This window comes from Amblyomma mixtum, chromosome 6, assembly GCF_055824585.1.
Source record: "Amblyomma mixtum isolate Tamu chromosome 6, ASM5582458v1, whole genome shotgun sequence".
In the NCBI taxonomy this organism is placed as follows: domain Eukaryota; kingdom Metazoa; phylum Arthropoda; class Arachnida; order Ixodida; family Ixodidae; genus Amblyomma; species Amblyomma mixtum.
Window position 1 is genome coordinate 127,738,564 of NC_143017.1, and position 13,974 is coordinate 127,752,537.

General features: G+C 52.7%; 1 protein-coding gene across 3 annotated transcripts in view; it reads left to right on the forward strand.

Moving 5' to 3' along the window:
• LOC149340340 (uncharacterized) overlaps positions 1–13,974 on the forward strand; it is a 99,998-nt gene that overhangs the window by 82,288 nt on the left and 3,736 nt on the right. For 2 of the 3 annotated variants that reach the window (XM_089549111.1, XM_089549110.1), the window contains exons 2-3: positions 2,411–2,602; positions 3,772–4,059. In XM_089549111.1, coding sequence (XP_089405237.1) covers positions 2,411–2,602; positions 3,772–4,059 — 480 coding nt within the window. The remainder of the gene's footprint in view (positions 1–2,410; positions 2,603–3,771; positions 4,060–13,974) is intronic. The other variant, XM_089549112.1, reaches the window with a different exon arrangement.

A 13,974-nucleotide genomic window follows, 5' to 3' on the forward strand; every position in this document is an offset into this window, starting at 1 on the left:
GCTTTCATCGAGTATTTTGGACTTCTATATAAAACCAATGGAGAACGTTTTTGACTATAGCAAAAACGTTAATAGCAAAAAAATGCAAGCCTGCCGAGGGGAGACCTGCGGGTGTAGTGATTGTTATCGCGGAGTTTTACGATATATGAAAAAAAAAATCGTTTATACCGTTGAAAATGTGCGTGTCCCGAATCTCTGGGTACATTTGTGGTAAATCTCGGTATCCGCGCTGTGTATTGCGTCCATCGAAATGCGGTTCTCATGTTCGCTCATGGCTGTTCATGTTCGCAGTCAGACAAAAATTCATCGGCCTGCTTCTCGTATCGCGTGTGCAATGAGGTTTCATCGTGGCGGCCAGGTCGTATACTTCGTATTTTCGATGGTATTGTGTCTTTATTAGAAACAAGTATTACAGCAAGACCCACACGTGCTGCACATCGCATCGAGAGTACTAGCCCGGATTACACATGTCCACACACCACACACACCGCCACAGCACTGGCGCTCTGCCCCCTCGTTGTGTTCAAGGTTGCTGAAACAAGAGGTGGAGATCTGCGTAGCTAAGTAAAACGTAACAGTAGCAATAACGACTGTAGCCAACCGCTTCGAGAGAGTGCCGGCTAGGGTTCCGACTTTTCTAGACCGGTTCGGCCTCTTTCTGCATGGAACGGCTTTCAGCAGCCACTTCAGGAGCACCACCGCATTGTTGAGGTCGGTCACTTAGCATAGGCCGCTGACGTGCGCAGTTGGCGGAGCCCTCAGCGACATGCCGATAGTTTCACGCGTGGTTTGAGTGTTCCATGTTTTTAAGAATATTCTCTTTGGTGGATTAGTTTCAGTGTCAGTCACCCTCCATTGTCGAAATTTATGCGTTGGTTGCGTTTTTCTGTGCGTTTCGCAAGGGCGCTGCGTTCGACTTCGCATTTTCAGAGGTAATTTTTGTCTCAGCGAAGCGTTTCCACAAAGATTTTGACTTACTTGCGTAAATATTCCTCTAATTTAAAAGGGAACAACCAGTTTGCACAAAAAAACGATTTTTTGGGTTATTTCTCTACTAAAGTTGGAAATGGCATTTTGATATATACGCAAAGAGGAGAACTAATTATAAAAAAAGGAGTGCGTTTGTCACTCATAATTATTGAACAATCCTTAGCTAAATGCTTAAACTTTATTTCCTTTCATATTGAAAGGACCTGTAAAGGCTGCTTCACCTTGCTTCATCAGCGTTAGAGCGGTGCACTGCCACGCATACAAAGCGACGCCATGGTGAGAGCGCCCATTTTATCCTGAAATAAAGGGCTGCTCTCTATTTACAGTCCTCATTGTTTGCTGCGCAGTGCTCAAGCGCTCTGCTCAAGGGTGACACCGAGTGTACGCGCTCGAGCTTGTGCACGTCGCGAATGAGTTAAAAAATATTTTTAATAGCAAAAATGTAACTGATCTGGCTATTTGCTGTTCTGTTTCGAATAGAGATAAAGATTTCATAAAGGTGATCTTGGGCCAAGTAAAGGGTAACAAAACGGAACTCCCGCGCTGCCACTATACAGGTGCGAAAAAGAACCACGTGGAGGCGCCACTTGACCGCCCAGAAGCGCTGAGACTGTTTCACTTCACCGCCTGAAAATGCGCCTTTGCTGCAATACACGACTGTGCTGCAGTAGAAGTACATTTGCGGAAGATTGTTGTTACCGTCCTATCACAGCTCGGTGCTTTTTCCTAAACAACAGGTTTGTTCGATGGAGGCGAAATGAAAAAGCGCCCATGTGTTGTCCGATGGGTGGCGCTGACTGGCGGCCTGTTTGCTGCGCCACCCCAAGAATTGGGCAAGCGCCTCCTTTAGACTCCTGCGAGGAGGACATTTACACATAGTGCAGCCCGTACGAGGCCTCGTCACTGGCAAGCGAGTAAGCGAGCTCTCAGCGGTGCATTTTGTTCATTTTATTTATTTTATCTTTATGAGGAGCAATATTGCACTGAAGCATGATACCTGCACCAAATTTTATCTTCGCCTCCTCTTCCTCCTCCTTCGCAACAGCCCAATTTCGGATATCCTGGCTGCATCCCTGGTGGTTTACACCAGCTTTGATCCCGACAGTCATGGGCGGATTAAAGAGGAGGAGGGGGCGCTCGCCTTCTCCAACCGAGAAACTTTACATAGGGAAACCATGCTGAACTCATTTTCTGGAACAAAAATTCGCAAAATACACGGTTCAAATGGGACCCCCCCCCCCTTCGCCCCCATCGACCCCTCCAAGAGCGGCATACAATATTCCAACAAGATGCATTCACACACACGAGCACGCACGAACACACGAAGGCACGAAGGCACGAACGCACGCACGCACACGCACACGCGCACACAGCTGTGCGCGTAAGTGTTTCATCACTAACAATCGTGGTCACCGCGCAGTCCGCCCTTGCCCACCCTCAGCTGGAGGTGCATGCCGAGATGGAGCGCGAATGCAACCAGCAACAGTGCCAAACCATCGGGGCCGTCTGCAGGCTCTCCTCCGAGATCCGGTCCTCCCTGTGCTCTTGCCCGGACAGCAGGGCCGCCTACGACCGCTTCTACGACACCTGCTACCGGGGCCGAACCCTGCACGTGCGTCCTCCGCAACCCTTTTCCCTTTTAGGCGTATCCTACACTTCGTTAGTACCTTCTCTCTCGCAATTTTAGAGTGTTCTGTACATTCAATCTGCCTATATGTGACTACCGAGTTGAGACAACCAGCCCTAATGTCCTTATAAGCCACGGGCGCCGCTAATTGTGCACGCCCAAGTCATAGGATGGTGTGGACACGCAGTCGTCAACGTCCGCAGCTGCTGTGGTCTTTTAATTTCGTTCCCACTATTGGATCGCGCATACAGCTTCACGGTTCTGGAGATGTTTTTTGTTAATGGCTGATGGGTCCTCACGTGTTAAGGAAACACCTTTTGGCCATGAGGCACAGCGGAGTTGGCGGAGTTCTCTGGATTTATTTCTACCGCCTGAGTCTCTTTAACTGTATGCCGATGGCTGACGCGAGTTTTTTTTTTTTGTATTTCCGGCAAATTCGATGTGAGAGACCCTGCGCCACATATTCACTGAGCCACCGCGGCGAGTGGTGGAGTCGATACGTGGTTGTGTGGGGAGCGAGGGTCCGAATAGTGGCACACTTATTTAGACCACCGTTGACAAAAAGTTGGGAAATATATGTGCAACCTTGGAAATGCTCCGCGAGATTCAGACTCCCCATGTAAACTAAAAAATCGCACGCAGCGACACCGTTTACGGCGAGGGGGGTGGGGGGGGGGGGGGGGGGGGCAGAGCAGGAGAATTCCAAACGATGAGAAACGCATCAGGACGCGGCAGAGATTTGGATGGAAATGTGATGAGGTGTCTTCTGGAATAGAGTGGGCACACGGGGTGATGCAGGACAAGGCTAAGGAAGATCAGTGGCGGACTCCTTTCTCGCTGAGGATGCAAACTGGCTAATGATGATATCTGGGCTAACCTTTATGCTAATCCGAAACGCCGAAGTCTGTTTAGCCCACTCGCGATGTCAGAGAGCTTTAACATAGTGGAGACGTAAAAGGGCAGACGTATACCCAATGACGTGGCGTCTCTTGCGCACACGCAGTGGCAGGGGCGGGCTAGGTGGAGCCACTGTACATGTACAGCGGGCGTCCGGTAATCCGAAACGTCTACTCTACTACGTCTTAGCTATGTTAAAACACAGCATATCTGTTTGCCCCTCAAGAACGCACCCACGTGGGCACCTCACCGCGCAGGAGCCCTGCCTCTTCTCGGAGACGTGCTCGTCTGCGGACGCCAACTCGCGGTGCGTGAACGGCACGTGCCAGTGCCCCGAGGGCCTGCAGTCCCTGGGCCTGGGCCCCTGCCAACGCTGGGGCTCGTACGGCGAGCCATGCGACGCGACGTCCGGCTGCGCAGGGCCTGGCCTCGTGTGCGGCCCCGAGGCGGTGTGCGACTGCGACCAGGGTCGCGTCCGCGTCAACGACTCCTGTCTCGTCGGCCCCGAAGAGGAGGAGGACGACGCCACGCTTGGCGCGGGACAGGTAGGCGTGAGCCGCCGACGCGACGCGCTTATCTAACGCTGGCCGTGGCACTCCTGAGGAATCTAGGCCGACTTTGACGAACGGGCTATGCTGTCTCGGTTCCCGCCCTGCGATAAGGCAACTGTTGCGACGCAAAGTAGCAGATCCCACCGCTGTTCACCAGTTGTTGGGACGCAAGGTAGCAGATCCCACCGCTGCCACCAGTTGTTGCGGCTCGAGGTAGCGTGGCCAGTAGTTGTTGCACGAAGGGGGCTCGTCCGGGATGAAGGAACTGTCTGAACTTCAGATGGTTAGAGATTACAAAAACAAGCAGATTTAATGGCAAGAAACTGAGACACTTATTTACAAAAATTTACAAAGGAATCAAACGTTAAGAGTTCATAGCGTCGAGCGTCTGGATGAGCCTGATACCCAAGGCTCAGAGCCACTGGATGAACCTATTACCGTAGGTCCAGAGCCACACTGGATGGACCTATTACCGAAGGTCCAGAGCGTTCGTGCCCACTTTGGTCGCAGGTTATATAGCCCAAGACTCCGCCCCTGCACCAGGGGACCTTCCATCGCGACACAAAAGATCGGCACCAGCACCACCATCGAAGACCTGTTGAGCCCCCTCACTAGGCGGTAACTCATGGGGCACAAAAGATCGCCACCACACCTCACAGACGCAGCTGGCCAAGACACCTGTTTAGAGCCCGCACGTGGGAACTGGCAAGTCCGCATTCCTAAGTCCGCAGTCCGCATTCCTATAGCATTGTGTCGTGTTGACGTCACAGCCGCAGCTGCGCAGGCTTCCTCTGATTCGTTCCGGGTTCTTTTTTCAAGACGAGGGACACCCTTTCTTCTCCTGTCGTCGGTTGCTTCTCGAAGGGGAGGTCGTTTTCGCCGAGCCGAGTGTGGGAAGAGCCTCGTCGGCCACTTCCCAGAAAGTCACCCTTTTCTGCGAGGTCATCGTGGGGTCAAGTTGAAGTACAACGACCCGTCAAAATTGCCGCCACGTTTCATCTCCGGTCTCAAGATGAATCGTAACAGCTACCTCCCCCGCCAGACGAGTCTCGGCGAGTAGCAGTCATCGCTGCTGCATGAAGAGACGACTTGCAGAAGCATGCCAGAAGTATGCCAGAAGCCCTCTGCCGCTCGCAACGTGGTCTTCTATTACGCCGGCCAAATTCTTTGAGGCGTCTCTGAAACTTCAACCACATGCGCAAGCAAGCACTCAACTTCCCTCCGAGCAAACCAGTTCCAAAAGAGGGTGCTATAATCCGGTTAGTATAGCCGTTGTGAATAGCCCACACTGAAAACTCCCAGGACCCACGCAAGCTGACATAAACCGAACCTGCTACTGTACGCCCTCATTTTTAAAAACGCACGAAAAAACTATTAGTATCAATTTTGGTTCATAAAGAGCATTCCGGACTGCTTAAAAAGAACAGCTAAGAAGTCCGCGTCCCTTCCTGCATGTACTTCAAAAAAAAAGTAAAGAGCTCCAAAAGCTGCATAACTGAGTGAAAATCCTGTAGTCCACTAACACCACTCAGCTTTACCACTAAAAATGGGAACTCGTTTGCCTTCACCCCTGTCTCGTTTTTTTCAGTGAGTCAATGCACAAAAAAAAGGCAAACACTTATTCCCCGAAATGGACATTCTTTAGCCGCGCCCTGCGCGGTCGTGGTCGGATGGCCGGTCCACAAGCAGGTGCTTGATTGGTTCCGCCTCCGCTCGACCTACTGAGGAAAGGGTGCCTCCACCATTTCTTTGTCCCTGCCTGCAGCGACTCCCTCCGACTCACGCGCTCTCTGCGGCGACCCTTTGTGTGGCTGTAGAGCCCTATTCTTCGTAACGCAAAGCATGCGTCTCGTGTCCAACGACCACGCCGTCTGTCGCTCTTTCGGCCCGCAAGGGCCACCTGGGCTTTCATCGGGCCCGTCCGCCTTCGGGAAGATTTCTCTGATTTTCCCTTTCGCACACTAGCTTTCGTGGTGCCGTCCCTTGTTGATCTGCCGGCCTTTGCATCAGCATCAACACCTGCACTGGCACTTGTCAATTGCTTGTCGCGTTCGCGATGTTTCTTCGATGGACAATGGTGCTTTCGGCCTGCAAGGGCAGTGACCTTGGCTTTCCTCGGGCCCAGCCGCCTCCGGGAAAATGACACTGTTGGTTTACCCTTTCCCTCAACAGTTCTCGCGGTGCTGTCCCGAGTTAATTTGCCGGCCCTCGCATCAGCATTAACACCTGCCCTAGCAATCCTCATTCGCTTGTCGCGTTCGCGGTTTTTCCTGCGCCGCGACGCTACTTGCGGTTTACTACTCACAGTGCCAGGTGGCGGCTCAACTGTTGAATCGTCCACTCCTGTGGTTCCATCTGAGCACCAAAGCTCATTTTCCTGCTGCCTTTCTTTCGGAGCAGCATCAAACCCATTTCGGGTTACAGAATCAATCGCGTTTCTGTGGCACCTTCCGGCGAGCGTTGGGCTCTTGCCTGGCGCTTCACTGTTGCCGTCAGGCAATTCCCGTTCACTCTTTGTGCCCCTTAGTACCGCCTCAACTTCCTGACTGCTAGCGCTCGCCAGCTGCACCAGCGGTGTCCCTTCTCTGGCTTTGTCATTGCGTTCATACCGAACCTCGCTGCATTCTTTCTGGCGCGGGACATCTGTCTTATCTGCCAACGCGCTATCTGCCTCAGGGCTAACAGTACGCGCGTCACACCTTTCTTTTTCCTCGCAAAGGTTTCGCTCTTCCTGTTCTTTCTCCACGCGGAGGCTTTTCTGCGGAATAGTTTTACACTTCTCGCCTGCCTCCTTGTTGAGAAGAGGTACTACTTGCTGGGGACAACTGCCCGACCTCTCACTCAACTCTTTTAAGTTACGGAGCTCAATCGCCCGCTGCAGAACCTTTTCAGCCCTCTCATCTGCCATCTTGTTGAGAAGAGATTCCAATTGCTGGGGACAACAGCCCAACCTCTCGCTCAACTCTTCTTCTAATTTACTGAGCTCAGCCCTTTTCTTCAGTAATTTTGCTTCCCTCTCTCGTTCGCGCTGACGCCACTTTTCCTCTCTTTCTCGCTCTTCCTGCTGTCTGAGCTGCTCTTTTTCCTGCTCTTTCTTTTTTTGTTCGATGAGACTCCACTCTTCAATGAGCTCCTCATCATCTGCCCCCAAATCAGTAATGGCCTGAATGATCGCGGGTTTTCGTGCCAAACCCCTTGTCTCAATTCCCAATTCCTCACACAACAGCAACAGGTCCGACTCCTGCAGTTTCCGTAGGTCCATGATAGTTCTGAGTCTGAGCTATTTCCAAAACAACTATGCAAAAATACCAAACCTGTAAGATTTAAGCACAGGTGTCTACCAGTTCTAAATTTTAACCCTCTTTTAGAACCTGGTCCACATCAAAGGAAAAGCCAAGCACTCACTCACACACGTGATCATGTCCAAGACAGCTGCACTCTCGCTGGCCGACCGTTGTTGTCGCTTGTGGCTTCAGATTCTCATCGCTGATCCACAGTTGTTGGGTCTTCGTATCTCACCAGTCTTTGTTCCACAGATGTCGGGACTTCCAGGCCTCGAATCCCAAGGCTTCGGATCACAGGCCTCGGATCCCAGTTGGGTCTTCGTATCTCACCAGTCTCTTCGGATCCCAGTTGGGTCTTCGTATCTCACCAGTCTCTTCGGATCCCAGTTGGGTCTTCGTATCTCACCGCTGTTCACCAGTTGTTGCGACGCAAAGTAGCAGATCCCACCGCTGTTCACCAGTTGTTGGGACGCAAGGTAGCAGATCCCACCGCTGCCACCAGTTGTTGCGGCTCGAGGTAGCGTGGCCAGTAGTTGTTGCACGAAGGGGGCTCGTCCGGGATGAAGGAACTGTCTGAACTTCAGATGGTTAGAGATTACAAAAACAAGCAGATTTAATGGCAAGAAACTGAGACACTTATTTACAAAAATTTACAAAGGAATCAAACGTTAAGAGTTCATAGCGTCGAGCGTCTGGATGATGATATATTTGTCGATGCTAGAAGCGCGTCCCACCAGGCATCGGGTCCAGGAGCACCGCCGCAATGCCGAAGGAGGAAGGAACGTGGGCCGGAGACGGGGAGTAGGGGAAGTGAAGGAAACAACTGTATTCACATATTTACATTATTTACATAGAGCGGGACTGAGAATGGCTCTCAGTGGAAGGGGAACGTCTTCGTCAACCGTAGTCGACTGGAGCTAGCAGGCTTCCCCTCGGCCACACTCCCGGCCGAGTTAAATATCGTTCGGTTTCCCCAGATCCCTGGCTGGGGAATAATGGTCGACGAGCACTGTCCAATCGGATGGACCGAAGGGGACGTTCTTGTCACCACCCACGGCTGGGCAGGTGCGAGCTTTTCCACTCTGTCGCAGCTGGGTCGAAGAGAGGGGGAGATTGCTTTCTCATCCAGCCCCGCGGGAAAGGATTCTCCTGAAGTCTTTCAGCAGGGGAATGAACTTGCCTCCCCGCCGATTGCCCAGAACGCGAGTCGGGGACACAGAATTCTTCAATTATCCGCCAGCGTGACGGCGCCGCCAGGTCGCCTCCGCATTCACGGTGGTTGCTCGGACAATAGCTCCTGGGCCTCGCCTGCCTTCGTCGCCGCTGCACTCCGTTCAAGGAATTTCGCTGGGGTTTTGCTGACAATGGCCTGTGACATTCCTGCTACACTAATCCGCTGAGGCTCGGAGGGGCATTCCAACCATCCCACTTCCCATGGTCGTCGCGAGGTTGTCGACCTTGGTGATTGTTCACGGTAGCTGCCCGATCGGGCCCACGTGGTCCGAAGTGGTGGTACCAGGAATCCAGGAGTTGAATACCTCCCTCTTGTTCGTTTTCCACCTGTCATGAGGTTGCATGGGAGCACGTGCTTCATGACGACCACTGCCTCTGGGCATGGCCTAAGTGGACACAGGTGTGACGGGAACACACAAAGAGAGTTAGGGGGGGGGGGGGGGGGGGGGTGTAGAAACACAACAGCACGTCCGCCGCCCGAAGAGGTCTCGTAGAGGTTGCAGCCAACGCTGCTGCGCGCAGAGACCTAGAGTTGTGTCCGTTCGGCTTTTGGTCACAGCTGGGCCCAAAGGTACTTCTTGCTTCGTTGACAACTGTAACGAGCTCAACCAGCAAAGTCCCAAGCCCAACAAGCAGAAAGCGCCAAACCGACTTCAAGAACTGCCAAGCTGTTTTCGGTCAACAAAACCTCTTTAGAGAAAATGAGCTGTCGCGTGAAATTTACGTCCTCCTCCGAAAGTTTCCAAGTTTGACCAAACCAGAATACACAGAGCTTGTTTAGCCAAAAGGGAAAAATTTCCTAAAATTTTGGGGGTGTGCCGTAGCACGGTTTATGTCACAGAAAGCCACCGCCCGTGAGAGCACAAAGGGAAGGTGGAGCTGCTGAACACACATAAAACAGACAAAATGATTCCCGCTAAAGCAAAAAAACAAAATACAAATTTGCATAGCGGAATAACTTCTGGGGAGTCAGGAAAGGGCATTACACGGGAAAGCTTCGGCTGAGGCCATCAGCGTTGCCATTACTCGCACCTTTCGGCAACGCATGTGAACTGAGTCCCGCAATGCCAAGCTCCGAAATTTCGCTCTCATTTCGCATAGGAGAGTGTAAAGAACAAAAGACAAAAAACAAGCATTAAACTCAACATGAGATTATGCGTCATATCCGCCCCTTGCGCGGCCGTGGTCCGACAGCTGCTTTAGCAGATGAGACATTACATAATGCTAGGAATTTCAGCTTGCATTTCTGTACAGGAGAGCTAAATGAATAAAAAGAAACAAGCATTCAACTCAAGAACGGATTATTCCTCGAATCCGCTTGCAAACGGCGTTGCAATCAGAGGAATTTACTGCTTCCTATTCTTCAGCCGCCCCCTGCGCGGCCGCGGTCCGATAGCTACTCTAGCAGGTGCAAAATTACACAAGGCTGGGAACTTCAGCTTGGGACCCTGCACTCTTCTTCGTCCAAGTCTCGCGGTTCTGAAGTTTAGCTGACGCTCAGAAAGCAGAATGCGAGAAGGGAGCGAACGAGTGCGAATGCCGTGCCAGCGAATCCGCCTCTCCCGGATTGGGTTCGCGCGTTGCGTCCCCTTAGCCTGTGTTCCCTTCATGCGGTGCGTGCGATCTCTTGAGCGCTGAGGTGCCAAATTGGGGCGGTTACACGGCTGTTCGGTTTTTCGTGCAGTAGTCAACATGAGCCGCACTTTCCCCTTCATTAACATTCCCCGTTTGGCCACCTCTATACGCTGCCGCTCTGTGGAAAACCTGGCTGTTGGTTTGCGTGGCGCGTCACTAGGAATCGCGAAACCGTCACAGGCAAAGTCGCTGGCGTTCGCCTCTTTGTCAGTTTGTGATCCAGCCTGCTCTGGCTCACTACCGTGAGAGTTTATCACGCTTACTGGGTCATGTTTGCCCTCGTTAACTACGTGCTCTGCTGGCGCTGCGAATTCTGGAGCCTTCGAACTGGTGAGGACCTGCGCAGCGTTATCTCCAAGACTAAGGCCCTTTTCTTTGGGCAGCCTATCCAAGCGATTTGGGAAAATCGAGGGATGCTGCATAGGCAGGTCTTGGGAGACGGCTGCCTTGGTCAGACGCAGCTCGAGCGGGCTCTCGATCGCGACGCGGGCAGTAAGTTGGTCGTGTAGGATACCTTTCCTATCCTTATACTGGCGGTACAGCAGGCCAGAACGGAGCTGGAAAGGTATGTTCTTCCGTGACACACCCATGTCACTTTGGTGACTCTAGTTTCGTAGAGTCTGGTCTTTCTCTTGCTCAGCGGTGAACGTTTCTCTGTCCACACGAAGGAGTTCGAGAAAGCCATCTGAGTGGGGCAACACTAGATTCGTTTTCAGTTCCTCACCTAGCCCCAGCTCATCATTTGCGCCTGCTTCGGAAGACTCACTATAGCTTGCACTACTATCGGTGCTCTTTACCCCTGTGCTAAAAGTGAGTAAGTCCTGGGCTGGCTCGTCATTAGGTAGCGCGGAGCCGTCACGGGTAAAGTCGCCGGCGTTCGCCTCATCGACAGTTTGCAATAAAGCCTGCTCTAGCTCATCAGCGTGAGAATTTAAAGGCTTCGGGCTTACAGGTTGAGGTTTGCCCTCTTCAACCACGTGCTCTGCTGGCGCCGCGACCTCACGAGCCTTCGAAATGGTAAGGACCTTCGCAGCGTTATCTCCAAAACAAAGGCCTTTTTCTTGGGGCAGCATATCCAAGCGATTAGGGAAAATCGAGGGATGCTGCTTAGGCAGGTTTTGGGAGACGGCTGCCTCGGTCAGACGCACCTCGAGCGGGCTCTCGATCGCGACGCGGGCAATGGGCAAAGACACGCTGGTTTCAGTGGAGCATAACTCATTTTCGGGTGTTTGGTCGCGAGCGGCTGTCGTTCCCTGATCGTTGAACTGATCATTGTTTCGAGGCAGCGCTGAGGCGCATTCCTCGCTTACAATAGAACTTGCAGTTGCCACTTTCAGCGCGCGACTGCTTTCTGGAGGACTACCTTTTTGCGCTGCGCCTACGCCTATCTGGGTTGCAAGGACAATCTGTGCGGCATCGCGCTTTTCAGCTAACGCCGCGCTCTGGCTTGGAGCTCCACAGTCGCTGTCAGGTTTGCCCTCTTCAACTACGTGCTCTGCTGGCGCTGCGAATTCACGAGCCTTCGAAGTGGTAAGGACCTGCGCAGCGTTATCTCTAAAACAAAGGCCCTTTTCTTTGGGCAGCATATCCGAGCGATTTGAGGAAATCGAGTGATGCTGCTTAGGCAGGTTTTGGGAGATGGCTGCCTCGGTCAGACGCACCCCGAGCGGGCTCTCGATCGCGACGCGGGCAATGGGCAAAGACACGCAGTTTTCATTCACGATTTTAATTTCACTTCGCGCCGAAACCTCCTGATTTAATGTCGAATTCCTCTCGGCGCGCTTCGCCAGTAAATTTTGCAACTCCAAACGCATTAAAGCAAGTTGCCTTTCATCGGCTTCCTTGAGACGAAGATGTTCTTTTTCTATCCTGTCAGCCTCCTCCTTAGCGGCTTCCTTGCGGTAAAGGCGTTCTTTTTCTATCCTGTCAGCCTCCTTTTTAGCGGCTTCCCTGCGGTAAAGGCGTTCTTTTTCTATCCTGTCAGCCTCCTCCTTAGCGGCTTCCTTGCGGTAAAGGCGTTCTTTTTCAACCCTGACGGCCTTCTCCTTGCGTTCCCTTTCAACCCTGTCGGCCTTCTCCTTGCGTTCCTTTTCAACCCTGTCGGCCTCCTCCTTAGCGTTCCTGATTCCCTCCTGAATGACCTCCCAGGTCTCCAAAATTTTGTCTCCCTCCTCCTTAGCACCACATTCCTTAATAGCCTCAATCAGCTGCGGCTTTCTGTGACTCTTCCTGGCCTCAATACCCAGCTTTTCACACAGCAACATCAACTCTGGCTTCTTTAGCTTGCTCAAATCCATGGCAATTCTCGAACGAGGACTTTCAAAAAATAAGCTGCTACGTGAAATGCTTAAGCGAGCACGTGCAGAAAAACAATCTACAGGAAGTGATAAATTTCCAGAGTTATCAAGCCTGGCAGATTCTTAAAGAAAGTCAAGCGCTCACCACTGCTGAAGCCAGGACCAAGCGTGGAAGATCCCGCCGCTGCCAACCAGTTGATATATTTGTCGATGCTAGAAGCGCGTCCCACCAGGCATCGGGTCCAGGAGCACCGCCGCAATGCCGAAGGAGGAAGGAACGTGGGCCGGAGACGGGGAGTAGGGGAAGTGAAGGAAACAACTGTATTCACATATTTACATTATTTACATAGAGCGGGACTGAGAATGGCTCTCAGTGGAAGGGGAACGTCTTCGTCAACCGTAGTCGACTGGAGCTAGCAGGCTTCCCCTCGGCCACACTCCCGGCCGAGTTAAATATCGTTCGGTTTCCCCAGATCCCTGGCTGGGGAATAATGGTCGACGAGCACTGTCCAATCGGATGGACCGAAGGGGACGTTCTTGTCACCACCCACGGCTGGGCAGGTGCGAGCTTTTCCACTCTGTCGCAGCTGGGTCGAAGAGAGGGGGAGATTGCTTTCTCATCCAGCCCCGCGGGAAAGGATTCTCCTGAAGTCTTTCAGCAGGGGAATGAACTTGCCTCCCCGCCGATTGCCCAGAACGCGAGTCGGGGACACAGAATTCTTCAATTATCCGCCAGCGTGACGGCGCCGCCAGGTCGCCTCCGCATTCACGGTGGTTGCTCGGACAATAGCTCCTGGGCCTCGCCTGCCTTCGTCGCCGCTGCACTCCGTTCAAGGAATTTCGCTGGGGTTTTGCTGACAATGGCCTGTGACATTCCTGCTACACTAATCCGCTGAGGCTCGGAGGGGCATTCCAACCATCCCACTTCCCATGGTCGTCGCGAGGTTGTCGACCTTGGTGATTGTTCACGGTAGCTGCCCGATCGGGCCCACGTGGTCCGAAGTGGTGGTACCAGGAATCCAGGAGTTGAATACCTCCCTCTTGTTCGTTTTCCACCTGTCATGAGGTTGCATGGGAGCACGTGCTTCATGACGACCACTGCCTCTGGGCATGGCCTAAGTGGACACAGGTGTGACGGGAACACACAAAGAGAGTGAGGGGGGGGGGGGGGGGGGGGTGTAGAAACACAACAATGAGCCTGATACCCAAGGCTCAGAGCCACTGGATGAACCTATTACCGTAGGTCCAGAGCCACACTGGATGGACCTATTACCGAAGGTCCAGAGCGTTCGTGCCCACTTTGGTCGCAGGTTATATAGCCCAAGACTCCGCCCCTGCACCAGGGGACCTTCCATCGCGACACAAAAGATCGGCACCAGCACCACCATCGAAGACCTGTTGAGCCCCCTCACTAGGCGGTAACTCATGGGGCACAAAAGATCGCCACCACACCTCACAGA